General features: G+C 34.7%; 1 protein-coding gene and 1 pseudogene across 1 annotated transcript in view; one reads left to right on the top strand and one right to left on the bottom strand.

Annotated features, from left to right (window-relative positions):
• The window catches only part of LMBRD1 (LMBR1 domain containing 1), a 227,081-nt gene that overhangs the window by 62,281 nt on the left and 143,840 nt on the right, over window positions 1-20,960 (bottom strand). Inside the window, exons 10-11 of the mRNA XM_072642568.1 lie at window positions 4,366-4,430; window positions 3,895-3,997 (exon numbers count right to left, since the gene is read on the bottom strand). Coding sequence (XP_072498669.1) covers window positions 3,895-3,997; window positions 4,366-4,430 — 168 coding nt within the window. The remainder of the gene's footprint in view (window positions 1-3,894; window positions 3,998-4,365; window positions 4,431-20,960) is intronic.
• Window positions 2,072-2,914, top strand: LOC140526392 (eukaryotic translation initiation factor 4E pseudogene; annotated as a pseudogene).

Here is a 20,960-nt window from a genome sequence, read left to right on the forward strand (position 1 = left end):
TTTCATGAGACAACAAGAAACATTAGAGCAAATTCAAAATAAAAAAAATAGAAGAAAGCACAAGGTATCTCATGGCAAAAACAAGTGACCTTAAAAACAGGTTGATGGGGGAAAAATTAAGAATCACTAGACTATCTGAATGCTACAACAACAACAAAATAGTCTAGATATCATGTTTTAAAAAATTATGAAAGAAAATTGTCCAGATTTCTTAAACCAGAGGGTAAAATGAAAAAAGAATCTACCAGATATATCCTGAAAGAAACACCAAAATTAAAACTCCTAGAACATCATAGAAAATATTCAATTTCTAGGACAAGGAAGCAACACCCAACCTGCCAGAAAGAAAAAATTCAAAACTGAGGACTCATAGTCAGTATTCACACACAATTAGCAGCATTCATTATAAAGAAATGGAGAGCTTAAAATAAAATATTTCAAAAGACAAAATATATGTGTATAGCCAAGAATAACTGACCCAGTAAAACTAAGTGGAAAAAAAAATAGGCAAGAGAAAAAAACAAAACAGACCTTTAATTAAATAGGGGACTTTCAAGCAATCTTGATAAAAAAGACCAGAACTGTATAGATACACTGAAGTTCAAATACTGGAAGTTCAAATACTGGAAGCACAAATGAGCAGTGATAAAAGACTAATAAACAAGGACAAATTACTTATTTTTAATATAGAGAAAGGATATGCATTTCCTCTGAGCCCTATCATCATTAAGGTTCAGAGGGTGTTTAATTAATTAGAGAAAACCAGGAAGTAGTTTTATTAAGTCTTAATAATCTTAAGAGAATAATAAAAAAAGAGGTGTAGAGAATACACTAGGGTGGAAGCAAGGGAAAGGAAGGTTAGGGAATATTACTTCACATAATCAGGGTGTGTAAGCAGACATCTATACAGATTTGGGGAGAGGCTGTTGACAACCTGAACCTCACTCTCATTTGACCTGGTCAAAAGAGGGAAGAACATATACACACAGTTATTACAGAAATTCATTTTCATCAATAAGAAGGGAAACAAGGAGGAAGGAGGAATTAGAAGGATGATAGATTAAGGAAGAGATGATTTCTAAGCAAAAGAAACTAAAGATGTACACAAATATTTATAATAGCCCTTTTTGAGCTGGCAAAGAATGGGAATCTAAAGGGTGACTATCAATTGGAAGATGACTAAATGAGATATGGTATATAAATGTGACTAGAATTCTACTGTACTCTAAGAAATGATGAGGGGGATGGTTTTAGAGAGACCTGGAAAAACTTATATGAACTGATGCAGCATGAAGTGAACAGAATCTGGAGGACAATTTATATAATGATAACAATATGGTAAAGAAAAGCAACTTTAAAATAATTAGGAGCTTTGATCAACATAATGATCAATCACCATTCCAGAGGACTAATGATGAAACCTACTTACCCACATCTCCTAATAGAGTTGAAACTCTCTCAAGAGTGCAGAATAAGATTTTTTTTTATATATAACCAATGTGGAAATTTGTTTTGCTTGATGACACAGTTGCAGCAAGAGTTTTGTTTTTCTTTTATTCTCAATTGTGAGAGAGTAAGGGAGGAAGAATGTAGACTTCTGTTTGTTGAAAAAATAAAATATAATTTAAAAAATAAATATTCTTTTAGAAAAAAAGATTAATAGCTGATCATTAAGAAAAAAAGACCAAAAATCTATAAAAAGTATAAGAAAACTAAAAAAAGTATAGCAGCCATGAGTCATTTAATGGAAGCCTAGGCCCTAGGGAATTACTACATTCAGCTACAGTTCAACTAATAATATACATAGGTGCCAAGTCATTAAGAAAGTTCTGAATTATGATCACTATACTTTGAGACTAAGATCCATTTAAGAAAGAGTCTCATAATAAGATTGTAAATCCATCACACTTTAGAGAGACGACATTTAAGTTATTTGAAAAAATTTGTGTGAAATGCTTCTTTCCCCAATGACGGAAGTTAAGTGAAGGGTTAGTGATGTTTTAAAAAAATTTTCTATCACCAGTTAACAAAATTACTTTAAGAATGTTATGCTCTGCCCCCTTCAGGAACGGTTGTCTGATCAGATCACTCTAAGATGGCGACTATGGAACCGGAAACCACCACTACTCCTAATCCCCCACCTGCAGAAGAAGAAAAAACTGAAACCAATCAGGAGGTTGCCAACCCTGAACACTACGTTAAACATCCACTACAGAACAGATGGGCGCTCTGGTTTTTTAAAAATGATAAGAGCAAAACTTGGCAAGCAAACCTTCGTCTGATCTCTAAGTTTGATACTGTTGAGGACTTCTGGGCTTTATACAACCATATCCAGCTGTCTAGTAATTTAATGCCTGGCTGTGACTACTCACTTTTTAAGGATGGGATCGAGCCTATGTGGGAAGATGAGAAAAACAAATGAGGAGGACGACGGCTAATTACATTAAACAAACAGCAGAGACGAAGTGACCTTGATTGCTTTTGGCTAGAGACACTGCTGTGCCTTATTGGGGAGTCTTTTGATGACTACAGTGATGATGTGTGTGGAGCTGTTGTTAATGTTTGAGCTAAAGGCGATAAGATAGCAAATATGGACTACTGAGTGTGAAAACAGAGATGCTGTTACATATATAGGGAAGATATACAAGGAAAGGTTAGGACTTCCTCCAAAGACAGCAATTGGTTATCAGTCCCATGCAGACACGGCTACTAAGAGCGGCTCCACCACTAAAAATAGGTTTGTTGTTTAAGAAGACACCTTCTGAGTATTCTTTCATAGGAGACTGCGTCAAGCAATTGAGATTTGGGAGCTGAACCAAAGTCTCTTCAAAAGCAGAGCGGGCTGCATTTAAATTTGATTTCCATCTAAATGTTGCTAAGATATATGAGAAGTCTCATTCGCCTTTGTCTTGTACTTCTGTGTTCAAATTTTTTTCTATTTTGACCAGAGTAACTATTATCCCAATCAAAGAATTTACAGTACACATCATCCCCAGAATCCATAAATGTGTTCCTGGCCCACTCTGTAATAGCTTTTAGTAGAAGCATTACTATTACAAAAACATTTATCTATCCACAATATTCAGAAAAGACCTTGCGTTTCTTTACCTTACAGAGAATTACTTCTGTTGTACATTGCATTGTATGGAATAACATATTTTACTGGTTTGGAAGAGTATGATGCATACCATTTGCTAACAATTTTCTTTGTTTCTTTTTTACAGCATTATTTTTTGGCTGTAATCTATGCTGATGGCTGCTAGATTTAATTTATTTGTTTCTCTACTTGATAACATTAGTGATGCTGATTTCATTTGGGTTTTTTTGTTTGTTTTATTTATTTTTTTTGCTCATGTAACATTGGTGAAGGATCTGGGTATATGACATAAAGGTGGAATAAACATTAATTTTGTGCATTCTTTGGTAATTTTTTTTTGTTTTTTTGTAATATTAGAGCTTTGCTACAAATTTATGCATTTCAATCAAATCAGTAATCTATGTTTTTGTGATTTCCTAAACATAATTGTGGATTTTAAAAAAATGTAACATCATAATTACATTCCTAACTAGATATAATATGTCTGTTTTTTTTATCTTATGCTGTATTTTAACACTTTGTATTACTTAGGTTATATTTTGCTTTGGTTAAGAACTGGCTCAAATAGAAAAGTGGTCCCATTCATATTAAGACTGTACAAAACTGTAAATAAAATGTGTAAATTGTCAAAAAAAATGTTATGCTCTGCTACTTACCACTTTTCCTGGTTATCAAGGTAATATTCTATATGAAGCAGTTAGGAGATTAAATCTATATTCTATTCCAAAAACAAAATTTTAGGTAGGGATGAGTAAGCACCTAAAAGTATAAAATTATTACTATCATTTACTACTCACCGTCTGTAGTATAGGTAAAAGCATATTCAGTGGATTGGTAAGGTTGGTTCCAAAAATTATGAATCCAGAATCAATGCCAGCTGAATGAAGCGCTTTGTCCAGGCTAAAATAAAATTTAAAAATTAAGGCTTTAATGTTTACATGGAACACTGCGTAATTGATAAAACAGAAAAATGACCATAACGTAAATACAGAATGCAAACTGTTGGTAGAAATACATGTACAGAAAATTGAACTTTATTTAAATATTTTATAGAACTATATTTGGCTGATTCAATTGAGATAGGATAAAGAAATACTGCCCTTTACAGGAACACAGTAATTTTTTATGAGAGTTTACACTGTAAAACATTTCAACTAAAGTAGCTAACTTAAGACGAATAGACTATACTAATGGATTTCAGCAAGGAAAATTACATATTACATGATTTGTGTAAATGATTTAGGAAAATTACACTGAAATGTACTTACTTTGACAGAAAGAGAGAAACTGTGAACAGCAGTGCCACAAGTATGAAGAATATTCCCCATATGATCTAAAAACAAAAATATATTACTAAAATGTAGCTCAAGATGCTCTAAAAGTTTATATTAAAAGCACAAACACATTATGCTCAATCTTACTGATCATGAGCTATTAAGTGTGCCAATGTTTTAGTAAAAATCAATCCAAGGTACATTTTTATTTAGGATATAACTAGTTGTCATATAAGTTTTAATAACTTGAAAGACTTTGACTGAGAACACATATTGGGTAAAAGGTATTCACATAACATTTGCAGCAAACTTTATCAGTCAGTAAACGAAAGAACAGAGATTTCTTGCTAGATGAGATAATTAATCCTGTGAGACTTAAGTCTGAAATTAATTCATTAAACTACAGATAAAAACTCATGAAAAGAAGTTCTCACAATTTTATTGAAAACTTTACTTTTAGTTGGTGGACTCAAGAATGAAGGATGGAATTAAGAGCTCTGGGTGAAAAACAGAATTTAATGAGAAAACAGAGGAGAAGAGAAGAAAAGGCTTGTACCACCATTAGAGATTCTGGAATGAATGCCCACTGGGGCACCATGAAAAACAGGAACTTAAGAGGAAAGAGGATCTAAACAGCAGTGAGGAGCTAGGAAGACCAGAAAAAAAAGGAAATCACTGGCATCCATGAGGTATAAAAGAGCTTAGGCCCAAACTCATACTGACTTCATATGCAATAAAGAACTTACCTACAGGAAACTTAAAAAACTAAGTAGAGTTCAGAAAAGGGAAAAAAATTTCCAACTATTACTATCAGGGCAGGATTGTCAAAAGAGACAGCATTTGAGCTGAAAACAGAGTACTAACAGAGGATATTCAACAAAGAGAAGTCCAGAGACTTCTGTACAAAAGGATACGTGGAGAATACTCTGCCATCCAATTTGGCTATAGATGGCAAGGGAATGGAAGGGGATAAAGGCTGGAAAGTTGATTATAGGAATGCTTGAAAACGAAATGAAGGAGTTTACACTTTAAACAGCATATAATGGAGAACTGTTGAAAGTACTTTATTTGAGTAAACAGGTGACATGATTAGAACTGTATTTTAAGCAGAATAAAATCGCTACACCATCAGATGAACTAGAGAAGAAAAAGAAGGCTATTGAAGTAGTTAAGAGTAGCTCTAGAAATAGAAAGTTTCTCTTTTTAACTCTGAATTCACACCAACCTGCCCTGTAAATAGTAGATCCTTTATATATATCTGCAGAATTGAAACTAAAGAAGGGAAAGCAAGCATTATTTTTAATTAAGCACCTACTATATGCTAGGCATTGTGCTAAGTACTTTACAAACATTTTCTCATTTGATTCTCACAATAACCCTGTGAAGGCAAACAGAGGAAAAATGACTGGCCCAGGTCATACAGTAAGTATCTGAGGCTGGATTTGAACTGAGGTCTTCCTGACTCCAAGCCCCATGATATACTGCCTAAGCCACCTCCTTGCCTCAAGAATATTAAATGAGACAAACATTTTGGAAGAAAAATATATAGGTCTTAATGGCCAGAAGCCTTTCCTTTCCTTCTTTTCCCTTCCTTTGAGCTTCCTCCCTTTCTCTCTCCCTTCCTTCCCCTCTCTCTCTCTCAAAACCAATTTACTCTAAAGCTTATACACTGGAGCACAATAGGTCTCTGCCCAAGCTCCACTTCACAGCTATATATTGGTCCCTCCTGGATTAGAGTGAGTGTCAATGGTAACTGTTTCTTTTTGGAACAGCAACCCTCATGGTCTTCCCCTCCAAGTTTGATTTTTTTTCCTTCTAATTAAAAGGGCCATCACTTGACTCATTTCTTAAAGAGGCCTATTCACTGAATGGGCATTACCTTACTCAAAGTGAGAAAGTGAAAGGGCCTTAGCCTAAAAGGGCCAGGGTGTCCCATTGCATCCAGGGTTGTCTCCAGTCATCCTGATGAATATCTGGTTAAGATGGCTCTGGAGAAGAAAATGAGGCTGATGACCCAGCACAGCCCTCCCTCATTCAAATCAAAGTCAACTGCAAGCAAGTCATGTCACCATCTCCCTGATGTCATGATCCTCTTCAAAAATGAAGGAAAAACACTACAACAACAACTAAATTGGTCTTAGTGACTGGACTGGTGGGGAGAAGAGAAGGGTATACAAGAGTCAAAAGACAAGGAAGCTACTGAGTTTAAGTAAAAGATGGGCTATTTATGAATTTCATGAAATACTGTAGCTTAATTCCCTATTTATCTCATCTGGAATGGAAATGCAATTAACAAATTAGAATGAATAGTACTATGCATAAAAACAAAATAGTACTATGCATAAAAACAAAAACCTGGTAGCTGAAGGTAGCAGAATGAGATAAAAATCAAAAGAATGTAGAATTTTAGGGCTGAATTGTACACATGATCATATAAATTTAGTTTTTAAAATTTAATTTCAATATTTACTGCTCCTGTAATGTGGAAGACATGATTTGCTGTATCTCCAATAAAGTTCTGGAAACCTGTATTTTAAAATTTATTTACAAAGTATTCAAAGTACTAAAGAACATGCATCTAATCCCTGGCAAACTACCCCAGCTCTGCCACTGAATACTGTGATCAGAAATTTAACCAGTGTCATTTAATTGGTATACAAACTAAAGATAGACATTATGTTCTCATTGTTTATATAAAAATGATAGTTTGCATATGTGCATATATATTGTACTTAAAGGCTTATAGAACACATTAGGTAATTTTGTGAATCTATACAACAACCCTGTGCAGTAAGTAGTATAAGCATTATTGTCCCTATTTAAAGAGAACTGACCCAAATAGAAGGTGAAGTGACTTGCCCAAACTTTCAGAGATAGTGAGAGTGAAAGCAAGCATTCAAATCAGAGGCTCCAGTCTACAAATTCCATGTTACTTCCACTAGAAGTATACTGTTCTACATACATAATGTTAATATCTAATTTTGGAATCCTGAGATACAGTCATTATAGATGAACATCAATTCAGAGTTAACATAGTATAAAATGCTAATATCATACACCATAAGAATTTCCAGTGGCCTACATAGCACTGAAATTGGAGTCAGGAAGCCCTGGATTGGAATTATGCCTCAGACACTTAGCTGCAGTGTGATGCCCTGTCACGACCTTTCTAGGGCCTCAGTTTCCTTATCTGTATAACTTATAGCCTCAAATGTATCTTTCTAGTTCTAAACAGATACCTAGGTCGTACAGTAGATAAGAGGATAGACTGGAGTAAGGCAGACCTGAGTTCAAATGTAGCCTCAGACACTAGTAGTTCAATCATGAGCAAATCACTTAAGCTGTCTACCTCAGCCTCCTCATCTATAAAATGGGGATCAAAATAGTACCGACCACTTACCATTGTTGTGAGGATCAAATGAGAATTGCAAAATGCTTTGTAAACCTTTAAGCACTATGTAAATGTTAGCTATTAAATATGAGCCCTTTAAATTAGTTTATTAACCTTAAAACATGGCAGAACTACATGTAGAAATAACCAACATTAGACACTAGCTGGAATTAGATTTTGAGGAATACTACCACTAAGTTATTAATTTATAAAAAAATTTTTTTATCTATTCAAACAAAAATACAAAGAAATTCATTCAAAAGTAAAAAAAAAAATTACAACCTAAAAGACAAACAAAATTAACTTTTCACATGTTTTGGTAGTAAGACTTTTTTGGACAGTGAATTATACAGTACACAAAATGTATATAAAAATCCCCCCTCATTCATATGATAAGGCAATGTTTAAAATAACCTTGTAATCACTGAATAACAGAATTTTAGAGTTAGAAGGGTTCTGAAAATGTTCCAGCCTAATCCCCTTCATTATACAGATGTGCAGATACCACCTTGATAGGTCATGTGACAAAATTTAAGTCAAAGATTGAATGTTAGTATTTCAACCAAGATTTTCTGATTTCCTGAACATTTACGAAGTCAAGCACATCGTTTACAGCACATTGCATTGGTGTCCCATCCGTTCATTCAATTTAAAACTGAGATTAGGTTCATAGCTATCTAATTTTCCCAAATAAAAGCAGAATCCAAATAAACCTTCCCACACCAATGCTGTATTCCACCATAAAAATCATGAAACAAACCATGATATAGTGATATTTACAACACTAATTCTACAGAAACAATTTGTTGCCTGTTATAACAATGCTTCACAATAGTGTTTATTTAGAAATAAAAATCCACAATTAATATTCTGGAATTTATATTTTAAGCAGTAAGAATAATATAAAAAAATACACACTCATCAGAGACCAGATACCTCTGCTCCCAGAACCTTTACTTAAGAAGGGAGCCCAAGGCAGTAATCTTTTCATTTTCTACCCATCTTTACTACTCTGGAATTCTCCATTATGTCCCCACACTGGGTAGTTTCCCCATCCCACCTGTGCTTTTCTGCTTCTTCTGCTCAGTTGTCTTCCCATATAAACTCCCTGAGGTCAGTAATTATCTTTTGCCTTTTCTTGTATTCCCAGGGCTTAGCACAAGGTCTGTCCAGTAGTAGATATATTAACTAACACACTAGTTTACAAACCTTTAAATGAAAATACATCCATGTGAATTGAACATTACATCCACGTTTGGACATTAAAGATGGATTATTTAAAAATTATGTCTACAGAAACAAGTAAATTCTTAATACTAGGAGGTAAAGCATAAAGTTCTCAACTTTATTTTTTTTAAAGTATAACACAAAAAATAGTATCAGAATGCCAGTTCTATTAAAACTTCTGAATTTAGAATTAGGAATACAATAAAAGAGGTTCTACATAGGATCATTTTAATGTGAAACATCTGACTACAAGTAACACTGATATTCTCAAAGAGTTTATCCAGGGATTCATTATTTCCTCATTTTTTGGTTGGCTGCTGATCCTACCTGGGTTGCTCTACTTCAACAGATGAGCTTTGCTCTATCTTACTGAGACCAGGATTAAGATAATCCCTTTCTGGCACACTTTTATGTACAGTTTTCCACCATTTAAATGTAAACTCTTTGAAGGCAAGGGAGGGTCTTGCTTGCTTATATCTGTATTCTCAGCACTTGGAAGAGAGCCTAAAAAGCATAGCAAACCCTTAATAAATGCACTCCCCCCACCCCTATCTATGAAGTTAACCCTTCCTCACTACTCAAATTGAAGTTAACTGCAAGTCATTTCATCATCTCCCTAATGTTATGGACCTCTTTGAGAACATAATCAAGTATCTGTAGAGACTTTTCCATTTTACTGGATGCTCTTGTTTTTTCTTATACAAAATTTAGTGACAGGGCTCTAGATTTCAAAATTACCAATGTCTTTCTATCTACTTGGAACTTGATCTTCTTTAGTTAGATTTAGAACAAAACTGAAAAATCTCTTCACCTCTATTCCCACCTCCACCAGGCCCTGGCATAGCACTTCACATAGAAGGCAGTCACTTTTTACAAAAAAGAGTTTTGAGTAAATATAAGAAAACAAGACATTGTGAATTTCGTAAATAAATATTTTTAGAGTTTAATACAGGGATAGATTCTTTCTAAAATTAAAATATATTAATATTAAGGAGGATTTCTTGGTTTAATTCTGACAACTGAAAATTAATGGCTATTAGAATCCTGATTATTTATAAAAAACTTAAAATGCCAAGCAATTTTAAACAGTTAAATATCAGTGATGTATTCTTTTAGAAAGGTTAAGGGGCAATAAAATAAAAAAATAAACAAAATTCAGATAAATAACTGGGTTTCTGGACATACGTATGTCTCAGTCTAAAAAGCTGAAGTGCAAATTCTAAGACTCCCTTAATTGAACTTTTGACAAAGGATGTCTTCATAAACATTTTCCCAAAATGTATATTAAATGGTGGTTAATGCCTACTTCTCATTCTACTTCATGATCAATGACTATGGGATCAGAGAAATTTAATTTGAAAACTTAAATTAACAAAAGAATCTCTTTAGAAATGAGAATTTTTGTAAGTTAAAAAAAATCTATATGGAATAAATCAGTCAAAGATACATGTAACAGAACTATGAAAAAAGACTATTGCTTCATATGGTACTTAATGTTACTTATTTCCCATTTGCACTATTTTAAAAGCCACATTTTAAAAAGTTAACATGATATATACTTTAGAAAAAACACATTTTCAATTTATTCCTCAAAATAAAAGTACAGTTCACAAGTTGCAAGCATTCCAAAAAGAGTGCCCAAATAGATTTTTTTAACCTTTTACTTATATACATATCAGTCAGTGCCACAGGGTAGCTCCCACACACCCATCCCCCCAACAAAAAAGTTCTTGTCAAAGGTCAGTCAGACAGAAAGGACCCAGAGGGTAAATAGATGACACCGGGTACTAAAAAGGATAGAGAAGCACCTCATAGCTGAGCTCTGGAATCTTAAGAGTCCTGGCAGGTGATACACAGTGGCTGGCACACATACCGAGATAGTCAGTCACATGGAACAACATGCTCAGAGATAAACCCACCCAGAGACAGACTGTCACAGGCAGATGGAAGGACCCTACAGTAACTCTCAGAGGTACAACTTCAGAGCCAGTCATACACACAAAGCTAGATGCTCAGAACTACCACAGACACAAAGAAACTCTCACAGAGGGCACTGAGACAAAAAAAATAGTTTTCTCTAGATACCTCTCTGGGACTCCCTTCAGAAAAAAAAGATGCAGAACAAATACCAATTAAAAAAAAATTGTTTTGTCTAACATTCAGATTTTATGTCTTCAGATTTTATGATAAAAATATTAGGTAGAGAATTTAAATATATATGAAAAAACTTGATATTTACAAAATCAACAGAAACCATGAAATATATTTTATTTATTGTAACAAAGAAACATTTTGTGATTCTTTGTTATTCTAATAGTTTAAAATACTAGAATATGCATGTATTTATACACATATGTATGTCTGCATGTATGTATGTATAGCTAGCAGAGAGCTGAAAGAGTGCATTAGCTTAAAAAAAGGAACAATATAGGATGGAAGAACTTCCAGTTCTGTATGACTTCATTATCAACATATTTGGAATAGGTTAAAGCTGATCTACCACCAACCAACATATTCTCTGGATCTACTACACATCTCAAAACAACAGGGCTTAATTTGGCTATCTAAAGTAACTTAATATTGTTAGTTCTTTGAATATGGAAAAATGTTCATTTTTTTAAATTTGGGTTTTTGTTTTTGTTGAGAACTTATCACTAAAGTCATATGTTGAAATTAAACTCTTGGAATCTGGTCCCAGTCTTGAACACTACTGAAAACGTACTTTCTAAAGGGAAACTGATATTCTAAATTAATCTAATTTATTTAATCTAATTTGAAACCTGTGACCTGTGTTTGAATGCCAACTTTGCCACTTACTAACCTGAATAATAATTAAGTCATTTATTTCATTGCTTTGATTCAGTTTCCCCATCTATAAAACTGCGGTTAACTCAGATGATTTCTAAGACTTCCAGTGCTAAATAGTTTGATTCAATAGTCTTTGTTTGAGTCATCAGGTTTCTTTATCATTCTACAGTATGACACACCAACTAGCACTTCTCTCACCCCAATTTTTTATTTCTCTCCCTTGGTCATCAAATTCAATCAAGTCCTTTCAATTCTTGTTACAATTATCATTTTTTAAATTAAAAATGGTTGGGGCAGAGCCAAGATGGCGGACTGAGAGTAACAACTCACCTAAGCTCTTGGACAAACTCTTTCGGATACCTCTGAAAGGAGAATCTGACCAAATTTTGGAGGTGTGGAATCCAGTGAGAAACAGACTATGATGGATTCGGAGCCCAGGTTAGACTGGAAGGTCCACGGGAAGGATCTGTTCCGCAGGGGTGAGCCCACAGCGCAGTCAGTGCAATGGAGCAGAAGGGACCCGAGAAGTCTGAGACTGGCGGGCGGAACCAGCGGAGTGGGAGACAAGCTGAACCAAGCCAGTGAGAGCCGCAAAGCGCTAGATATCAGCGCAGCAGCTCCTGAGACCTTCAGCCTGAAGATTAAACTTCGGTAAGTCACCTACTTGAACTTCCGGGAGCCAGGATGGTGGAGTGATCAGTAAATGCTGCCCCCCCCGGCCCCCATGACCATGAAAGAACCATAAAACATTTCCCCAGAAAAATCCTGGATTGGCGGGAACAGCAGAAGGGGGCAAATAGTCTCATAACACCTGAGGCTAGGAAAATAGCTAAGGGGGATTCCTCCCACTGTGGCAAGGCGAACCGGAAGGACAGAGGACCCAGGGCAGAGAGAACTCGCACTAGGACCCAGGCAAGCCTCAGCACCAAGAGAGGAGCCAGGAGGGGTGGGAACACGCATTAGCATCTAGACCTGCCTCAGCCCTCCAGGGGAAAAGGGAAGACAATAGGGAAGCTGGGATCCCCTGAGCTTGCCTCTGCTTCAGTTCAGCTGAGGAGCTCTCCTGTGACCAGACGACTCCTCCCACACACTTAACAAGCTAACCCCAGGGTTGATCCAGGAAACAAAAAACAAAAACCTGCTTTTAGCTTTTTCACACATCAGCTCAACACAAAGTTCTGTAGCTTCTGACTGAAAGAACCAGAAGCTACAACACTCAGTCAACATCATGAACAGGAAAAGGCAGATGAAGGGTGAAAAAATCATATAATCTTTCTATGGGGATAAGGACCAAAACACAAACACCAAAGAGGTCAGAGCTGAGACTGTACTTCCATCTGAAACTTCAGAAGGGACTATGAACTTCTCACAAGCACAAGCAGCTCTCCTGGAACAGCTGAAGAAGGAAATAGAAGAAAAACTGGCCAATGATTTTAAAATTATAAAAAAAGAACTCACTGATGACAACATCACTTTGAAAAGGAAAATTGAACAAATGGAAAAGGAAGTTCAAAAATTAACTGGAGAAAATAATTCCCTAAAAGAAAGAGTTGATCAAACGGAAAAGGAAACCCAAAACCTAATTGGGAAAATTGGTCAAATGGAAAAGGAAACACAAAACCTAACTGGGAAAATTAGTCGAATAGAAAAGGAAGTACAAAAATTAACTGGAGAAAATAGCTCCTTAAAGGGAAAAATTGGTCAGATGGAAAAGGAGATGCAAAAGTTAACTGAAGAAAACAATATGATAAAGATTAGAATTGGGCAAGTAGAAACTAATGACTCAATGAGGCAGCAAGAATCAGTCGAAATCTAAAGAATGAAAAGATAGAAGAAAATGTAAAATATTTAATTGGAAAAACAACTGACCTGGAAAATAGATCCAGGAGAGAAAATTTAAGAATTATTGGCCTGCCAGAAACCCATGATGAAGAAAAGAGTCTGGACAATATCTTCCAGGAAATCATCAAGGAAAACTGCCCAGAAGTACTAGATTCAGAGGGCAAAATAGTCATCAAAAGAATCCATCGTTCCCCTCCCGAAAGGGATCCCAAACTCAAAACCCCAAGAAATATCGTTGCCAAATTCCAGAGCTATCACAAGTGAAGGAGAAAATACTACAAGCGGCCAGAAAGAAACAATTAAAATATCAAGGACACACAGTCAGGATCACACAGGACCTTGTAGCTTCTACGTTAAAAGACAGAAAGAACTGGAACCCAATATTCCATAAGGCAAAGGAGTTGGGACTTCAACCAAGGATCAACTACCCAGAAAAGTTCAGCATAACATTTCAGGTAAGGAGAAAGTCATTCAACGAAATAAGGGATTTCCAGAGCTTCCTGACCAAAACTCCAGAACTCAATAGACAATTCGATCTTCAAATGCAGGTTTCAAGAGAATCATAAAAAGGTAAACAGGGGGGAACAAACAAAAACAAAAACTTGTTACTCAATTAGGGCAAACTGTTTACCTCCCTATAAGGGAAGATGATACCTGTTAATCTTGAGAACTGTGCAGCTATTATGATAAAAGGGATGTAGGGATATACGTAGCGGGAACGGGTATAAAGTAAATGATGTCATGTCAAAAATATGATTTAAGTATGAGAAGGGATTGTAATAGGAGGTGTGAAAAGGAGGAAGCAAAAATGGCAAATTACATCACAGGAAGAAGTACAAAATTATAGTAGAGGGAAAGAGGGAAGGGAGATGAGCATTGTTTGAGAGGTACTCTCATCTGATTTGTTTAAAGGAGGGAACAATAATCTTAAGTAGATAATCCTAACTAGCTCTATAGTTAGTAGGATGGGAAGGGGGAAAAAAGAGGAGCGAGGCTAAAAGGGAGGGAAGAAGCAATAAGAGTAAAGGGGAGTAAAAGGGAGGGGGGGCTAAAAGAAGGAGGGAAAGGCTGCAGGAGGAGGGGGTGAAAAGTGAATACCATTGAGGAGGGGAAGGGAGACGGGAGAGGTAAAAGCACAAATGGTGGGAAAGAGGATGGAGGGAAATACACAGATTGTAATCATAACTGTGAATGTGAATGGAATGAATTCTCCCATAAAACGGAGATGGATAGCAGAATGGATTAAAAGCCATAATCCAACAATATGCTGCTTACAAGAAACACATTTGAAACGGGGGGATACACATAGGATAAAGGTCAAAGGATGGAGCAGAATATATTGTGCTTCAGCTCATGTAAGAAAGGAAGGAGTAGCAATCCTAATCTCAGACAAAGCAAAAGCAGAAATAGATCTAATCAAAAGGGATAAGGATGGAAACTATATCCTGCTAAAAGGCACCATAGACAATGAAGCAATATCATTACTAAACATGTATGCTCCAAGTGGTATAGCATCCAGATTCTTAGAGGAGAGGTTGGGGGAGTTGAAGGAAGAAACTGACAGCAAAACTATACTCATGGGGGACCTCAACCTCCCCCTCTCTGAACTTGATAAATCTAACCTCAAAATAAACAAGAAAGAGGTTAAGGAGGTAAATAAAACTCTGGATAAGGTAGATATGATAGATCTTTGGAGAAAATTGAATGGGAATAGAAAGGAATATACCTTTTTCTCAGTGGTACATGGAACATTTACAAAAAGTGACCATGTACTAGGACATAAAAATCTCACAATCCAGTGAAGAAAGGTACAGATAATCAATGCATCTTTCTCAGATCATAATGCATTAAAAATTACATGTAATAAAAGGCCATGGAAAGAGAAACCAAAAATCAATTGGAAACTAAATAATCTAATCCTAAAGAAGGATTGGGTTAAAGAAGAAATCATTGAAACAATCAACAATTTCATTCAAGAGAATGCCAATAATGAGACAACATACCAAATCTTATGGGATACTGCAAAAGCAGTTATTAGGGGAAGTTTTATATCTTTGAATGCTTACATAAATAAAATAGAGAAAGAGGAGATCAATGACTTGGGCTTGCAGTTGAAAAAGCTAGAAAAAGAACAAATTGAAAACCCCCAAGTAAATACCAAATTAGAAATACTGAAAACCAAAGGAGAGATTAATAAAATTGAAATTAAGAAAACTATTGAATTCATAAATAAAACCAATAGTTGGTTTTATGAAAAAACTAATAAAATTGATAAACCTTTGGTCAATTTGATTAAAAAAAAGAAAGAAGAAAATCAAATTACTAATATTAAAAATGAGAGGGGTGAACTCACCTCCAATGAGGAGGAAATTAAAACAATAATTAGAAACTACTTTGCCCAACTTTATGCCCACAAATTCGATAATCTAAACGAGATGGATGAATATTTTAAAAAATACAAATTGCCCAGATCAACAGGAGAGGAAGTTGAATACTTAACCCCATCTCAGAAAAAGAAATTGAACAAGCCATCAATGAACTCCCTAGGAAAAAATCTCCAGGGCCAGATGGATTCACAAGTGAATTCTATCAAACATTTAAAGAACAGTTAATTCCAATACTATATAGACTATTTTTGAAAATTGGGGAAGAAGGAGTCCTCCCAAATTCTTTCTATGATACAAATATGGTTTTGATACCCAAACCAGGAAGAGACAAAACAGAGAAAGAAAATTATAGACCAATTTCCCTCATGAATATAGATGCAAAAATTTTAAATAAGATTTTAGCAAAACGAATACAGCATCTTATCATGAGATTAATACATTATGATCAGGTGGGATTCATACCAGGAATGCAGGGCTGGTTCAATATTAGGAAAACTATTAGCATTATCGATCACATCAACAACAAAGCTAACAAAAACCACATGATTATCTCAATAGATGCAGAAAAAGCTTTTGACAAAGTACAACACCCATTCCTATTAAAAACACTGGAGAACATAGGAATAAAGGGAACTTTACATAAAATAATAAGCAGTATATCTAAAACCTTCAGCAAGCATTATATGCAATGGGGATAAGCTGGATGCATTTCCAGTAAGATCAGGGGTGAAACAAGGATGTCCATTATCACCACTATTATTCAATATGGTACTAGAAATGTTAGCTGTAGCAATTAGACAAGATAAAGATATTCAAGGAATAAGAATAGCCAAAGAAGAAACTAAGTTATCACTCTTTGGAGATGATATGATGATTTACTCAGAGAATCCCAGAGATTCAAGTAAAAACCTACCTGAAATAATAAACAGCTTTGGCAAAGTTGCAGGTTACAAAATAAACCCATACAAATCTTCTGCATTCCTGTATATTAGCAACAAAGTCCAACAGCAAGAGATAGAAAGAGAAATCCCATTTAAAGCCAGGGTAGACACTACAAAATATTTAGGAGTTTACCTGCCAAAACAAACCCAGGTATTATATGAACACAATTACATGACACTTTTTGCACAAATAAAGTCAGATTTAAGTAAGTGGAAAAACATTAGTTGCTCATGGGTAGGCCATGCTAATATAATAAAAATGACAATTCTACCTAAATTAATTTACTTATTTAGTGCCATACCAATTAAACTATCGGACAATTTTTTCTACAGCTGGATAAAATAATATCAAAATTCATTTGGAAGAACAAAAGGTCCAGAATATCAAAGGGACTAATGAAAAGAAATGCTTGGGAAGGTGGCCTCAAATTGTACTATAAAGCAGCAACTATCAAAACCACTTGGTATTGGCTAAGAAACAGAGAGGTAGACAAGTGGAATAGACTTTGCATTCAAGACACAGTAGGCAAGGAATATAGCAACCTTCTGTTTGATAAACCCAAGGACCCCAGCTTCTGGGATAAGAACTCACTGTTTGACAAAAATTCCTGGGAAAACTGGATAATAGTGTGACAGAAATTAGGCATTGACCCATGCCTGGCACCATACACAAGAATAAAGTCCAAAGGGGTACATGATTTAGGTATAAAGATTGATACCATGAATAAACTGGAGAAGCAAGGAACAGTGTATTTATCAGATTTATGGAGAAGGGAAGAATTTTTGACTAAAGAAGAAATAGAAAGCATTATGAAATGCAAAATGGATAATTTTGATTACATTAAACTGAGAAGTTTTTGCACAACCAAACCCAATGCAACCAAAATCTGGAGGGATGAAGTAAATTGGGAAAGAATTTTTATGGCTAAACTCAGGGATAAAGGCCTCATTTCTAGAATATATAGAGAACTGACTCAAATGTATAATCATACAAGTCATTCCCCAATTGATAAATGGTCAAAGGATATGAACAGGCAGTTTTCGGAAGAAGAAATTAAAGATATCTATAATCATATGAAAAAATGCTCTAAATCACTTTTGATTAGAGAGATACAAACCAAAACAACTCTGAGGTACCACATCACACCTATAAGATTGGCAAACATGACAGAACAAGAAAATGATAAATGCTGGAGAGGATGTGGGAGAGTTGGACCACTAATTCATTGTGGGTGGAGCTGCAAGCTCATCCAACCATTCTGGAGAGCAATTTGGAACTATGCCCAAAGGGCTACAAAAATGTGCATACCCTTTGACCCAGCAATATCGCTACTAGCACTGTATCCCCAAGAGATCATAAAAATGGGAAAGGGTCCTACATGTACAAAAATATTTATAGCAGCACTCTTTGTAGTTGCCAAAAACTGGAAGTCAAGGGGATGTCCATCAATTGGGGAATGGCTGAATAAATTATGGTATATGAATGTAATGGAGTACTATTGTGCCATAAGAAATGATGAACAAGAAGACTTTAGAGAGGCCTGGAAGGACTTATATGATCTGATGCTGAGTGAAAGGAGCAGAACCAGGAGAACTTTGTGCACAGCAACGACCACAGTGTGCGAGAGTTTCTTCTGGTAGACTTGGAATTTCGTAATAACGCAAGAACTTATTAAAAAAAAAAAAATCCCAATGGTGGTTTTCTAAGGCAAAATGCCTTCCACACTCAGAGAAAAAAATATCAAAGTCATTCGCAGAATGTAGCAGATCATGTTTGTGTGTGTGTGTGTTTTTGTGTATCATGTTTTGATTTGTTATATGATTTCTTCCATTTATTTTAGTTCGACTACATAGCATGACTACAGTGAAAATGTACTCAGTAGGAAAGCATATGTAGAACTTATACAGAATTGTATGTGGTTGTGGGGAGGGAGGAGGGTAGTGGGGGGTAGGTGTCAGGGGGATAAAATCTTAATTTTATGGCAGTGATTGTTAAACATTAAAAAATAATAATAATAAAATAAAATTTAAAAAAGAAAAAAAAGAAAAAAAAACTGAAGCCCAAACTAGATTACAATTTTCACAAAATAAAGAAAAGCATAATAAAACATGAAAAAAAAAAGGTTTACGTTTATTGAATTTCAGCAGAGGATTGATGATTACTATAGTCTCTCAGAAAGGAAAAGGGAGGCTTGCACGAAAAATGGTTATGCTCCCCAACCCCACACTTTGCATTACTTCATGAAGGTCTTTCTAGTTTTGTTTTTTTTTTGTAAAAATACTTAGACATTCCCCTCTTAATTGTACTACAGAATTCTAAAATATTAATGAACAAAATATATTTAACTAGTCATTGACTGCAGGGCATTTAGATTTTTTGCAGTTTTTCTGCGATTGCATAAAATACTACTGCTATAAATATCTCTGATCAGATAGGACAGCATTCTTAGATTGAAGCGTATGATTATTCTGTGTAATTTTTACTCTATACTGTAATAATGCTCTCCCAAAAGATCCTTACAAAAGTCTAAAATTTTATTAGTAATGAATGAAATTCTACTTCTCTACAAATCATGCCAGGATTGAATTTCATTGTTTTGAAATTTTCATTGGTATGAGATGGTAATAATTGTTTTAGTTTGTAGTTCATTGCTTAGTAAGGGCGAACAATTTGTCAAGTTATATTAAATTTTTTCCTAACCTCCTTTTGAAAAAGATTTATTTATATCCACATCAATTCTTATTCAAATTTTTTGTCATACTTTCCTTCATTTCTAAGTCAATTGCCATCTGCTATCTCATTTTTTAACTATTGAAAAACTTAACTGATCTTCCTTTATTTTACTGAATAATAAATTCAAAAGATGCCCTGGTACTCTTTTTTAAGACACTTAAACACTAAAATAAGTATAATCAGGAATTTTTTTGTAATGTTACATCAATATTTATAAGCTGAGGAAACTTAAATTATGCTTTTAAATGTTTTATTTTTCTAAGCTAATAGTATTTCATTTGAAAGGCAGTTTGGAATGATCCAAGTTTGACTTGGAGTCATTTACCCATTTTGGGATAGTTTTTTAATTTGGAAAACAGAGGTAAGAGGATATACATTACAAGGCTGCTGTGGGTCCCAAATGAGATAAGGTATTAAAAAGGTGTGCAATTATTAAAGTGCTAAATAAAGGTGTAATATTATTAATTTTGCTTTTGCTAATATGAATTATCATCTAAATAATTACGAACAAAACAAGTAGAATGGTTATCTGTCACACAAAATAGTAGCTGTCAACCTGAGAAATTACTCATATATCTGGGGCTAATATTTGATAATTATGAATTAATTAATCTCAATCCCTACCATAACTCCAAGTAACGTGATGGATTATTTCTACTCAAATGGAAGCTACCTAATTTATCCTCTTAAACATTCTACATATTCCTTGTTAGGATAAGCTAGTTGTCTCCTAATAATATGCTTATGCATTACACTTAAAATTTCAAAAAAGTAATAGGCCTGGAAATTTTAAAACAACTGTAACTTAAGTCAATCTGAAACTATACAATAAGCTAAGAGATTTGCTTTCATATTACTGTCTGCTGGTTAAATATACTTAAATTGTATCACAAAGTCTTTTGTCACAATTTTTTTTATGTTAAATTATTGGTTTAAATATTATCATGTAATATTACTAAATATTTATCAAGAGCAAAAAAATCTCATACACAATCAGTTAGGCAAATATTTGATGATGATTCTGGTCTTTAAAAACTTTTATAAAGTTGCTGAAGTTTCAACTCTGAGACAGCAAAAATTGTTGGGGTTTCATGATGTGCTGGGGTGGAACCATCTCAAAGAATTCAGAGTTAGACCACCTCTAATCCAAGTAGAGGCATTTATTGAGACTGATACCTCTCATTAAGAGGAACCAGTAACTTGAGAGAAAGCAAGCCAGATTTTTATAGGATAAAGATGCAATTACATAATAGAAATTT

This window comes from Notamacropus eugenii, chromosome 2 (assembly GCF_028372415.1).
Source record: "Notamacropus eugenii isolate mMacEug1 chromosome 2, mMacEug1.pri_v2, whole genome shotgun sequence".
NCBI classification, from domain to species: Eukaryota; Metazoa; Chordata; class Mammalia; order Diprotodontia; family Macropodidae; genus Notamacropus; species Notamacropus eugenii.